The sequence below is a fragment of the Terrapene carolina genome, unplaced genomic scaffold, assembly GCF_002925995.2.
Source record: "Terrapene carolina triunguis isolate 2854851 unplaced genomic scaffold, T_m_triunguis-2.0 Scaffold614, whole genome shotgun sequence".
Classification (NCBI taxonomy): Eukaryota; Metazoa; Chordata; order Testudines; family Emydidae; genus Terrapene; species Terrapene triunguis.
Window position 1 is genome coordinate 234,390 of NW_020664965.1, and position 913 is coordinate 235,302.

A 913-nucleotide genomic window follows, 5' to 3' on the forward strand; every position below is an offset into this window, starting at 1 on the left:
AGCCCCCACCCCACCCCGCTGCCTTCCCCAGGAGAGAACCCAGGAGTCCGGGCCCCCAGCACCCACCCCACCCCGCTGCCTTCCCCAGGAGAGAACCCAGGAGTCCGGGCCCCCAGCCCCCACCCCACCCCGCTGCCTTCCCCAGGAGAGAACCCAGGAGTTCGGGCCCCCAGCACTCACCCCACCCCGCTGCCTTCCCCAGGAGAGAACCCAGGAGTCCGGGCTCCCAGCACCCACCCCACCCCGCTGCCTTCCCCAGGAGAGAACCCAGGCGTCCGGGCCCCCAGCCCCCACCCCACCCCGCTGCCTTCCCCAGGAGAGAACCCAGGAGTCCGGGCACCCAGCCCCTGCGCTGCCCTCCCCAAGCAAGGAGAGAACCCAGGAGTCCGGGCGCCCAGCCCACACGCTGCCCTCCCCGAGCCGGGAGAGAAACCAGGAGTCCGGGTGCCCAGCCCACACGCTGCCCTCCCCGAGCCGGGACAGAACCCAGGCCCCCCACCCTGAGCAGGGAATCCGGGGGTCGAATCCTGCCTCCTCCCATCAGTGTCACGAGTTGGTTGGGGCCCAGACTCAACTGGGTGGGACCCAGGAAAGAGAGGGCGGGGGGTGGGGGAGGCTCCCCGCGGGTGCCAGGGCAGGTGACTCCCCCTCTCCCTGCCCCCCCCCCAGGTGGGCCTGCTCTCCGCCCTGCCCCACCTGGTCATGACCATCATCGTCCCCATCGGGGGGCAGATCGCGGATTTCCTGCGCAGCCACAGGATCATGTCCACCACCAACGTCCGCAAGATGATGAACTGCGGAGGTGAGACGGGGCTGCGGGTCGGGAGTGAGGGGCACCGGCAGGGCTGGGGGGGCAGGGGGCTGCAGGTCGGGAGTGAGGGGCACCGGCAGGGCTGGGGGGGGGCAGGGCTGG

General features: G+C 72.1%; 1 protein-coding gene across 1 annotated transcript in view; it reads left to right on the forward strand.

Moving 5' to 3' along the window:
* SLC17A7 (solute carrier family 17 member 7) overlaps window positions 1-913 on the forward strand; it is a 16,450-nt gene that overhangs the window by 13,844 nt on the left and 1,693 nt on the right. Inside the window, exon 9 of the mRNA XM_026659261.1 lies at window positions 670-802. Coding sequence (XP_026515046.1) covers window positions 670-802 — 133 coding nt within the window. The remainder of the gene's footprint in view (window positions 1-669; window positions 803-913) is intronic.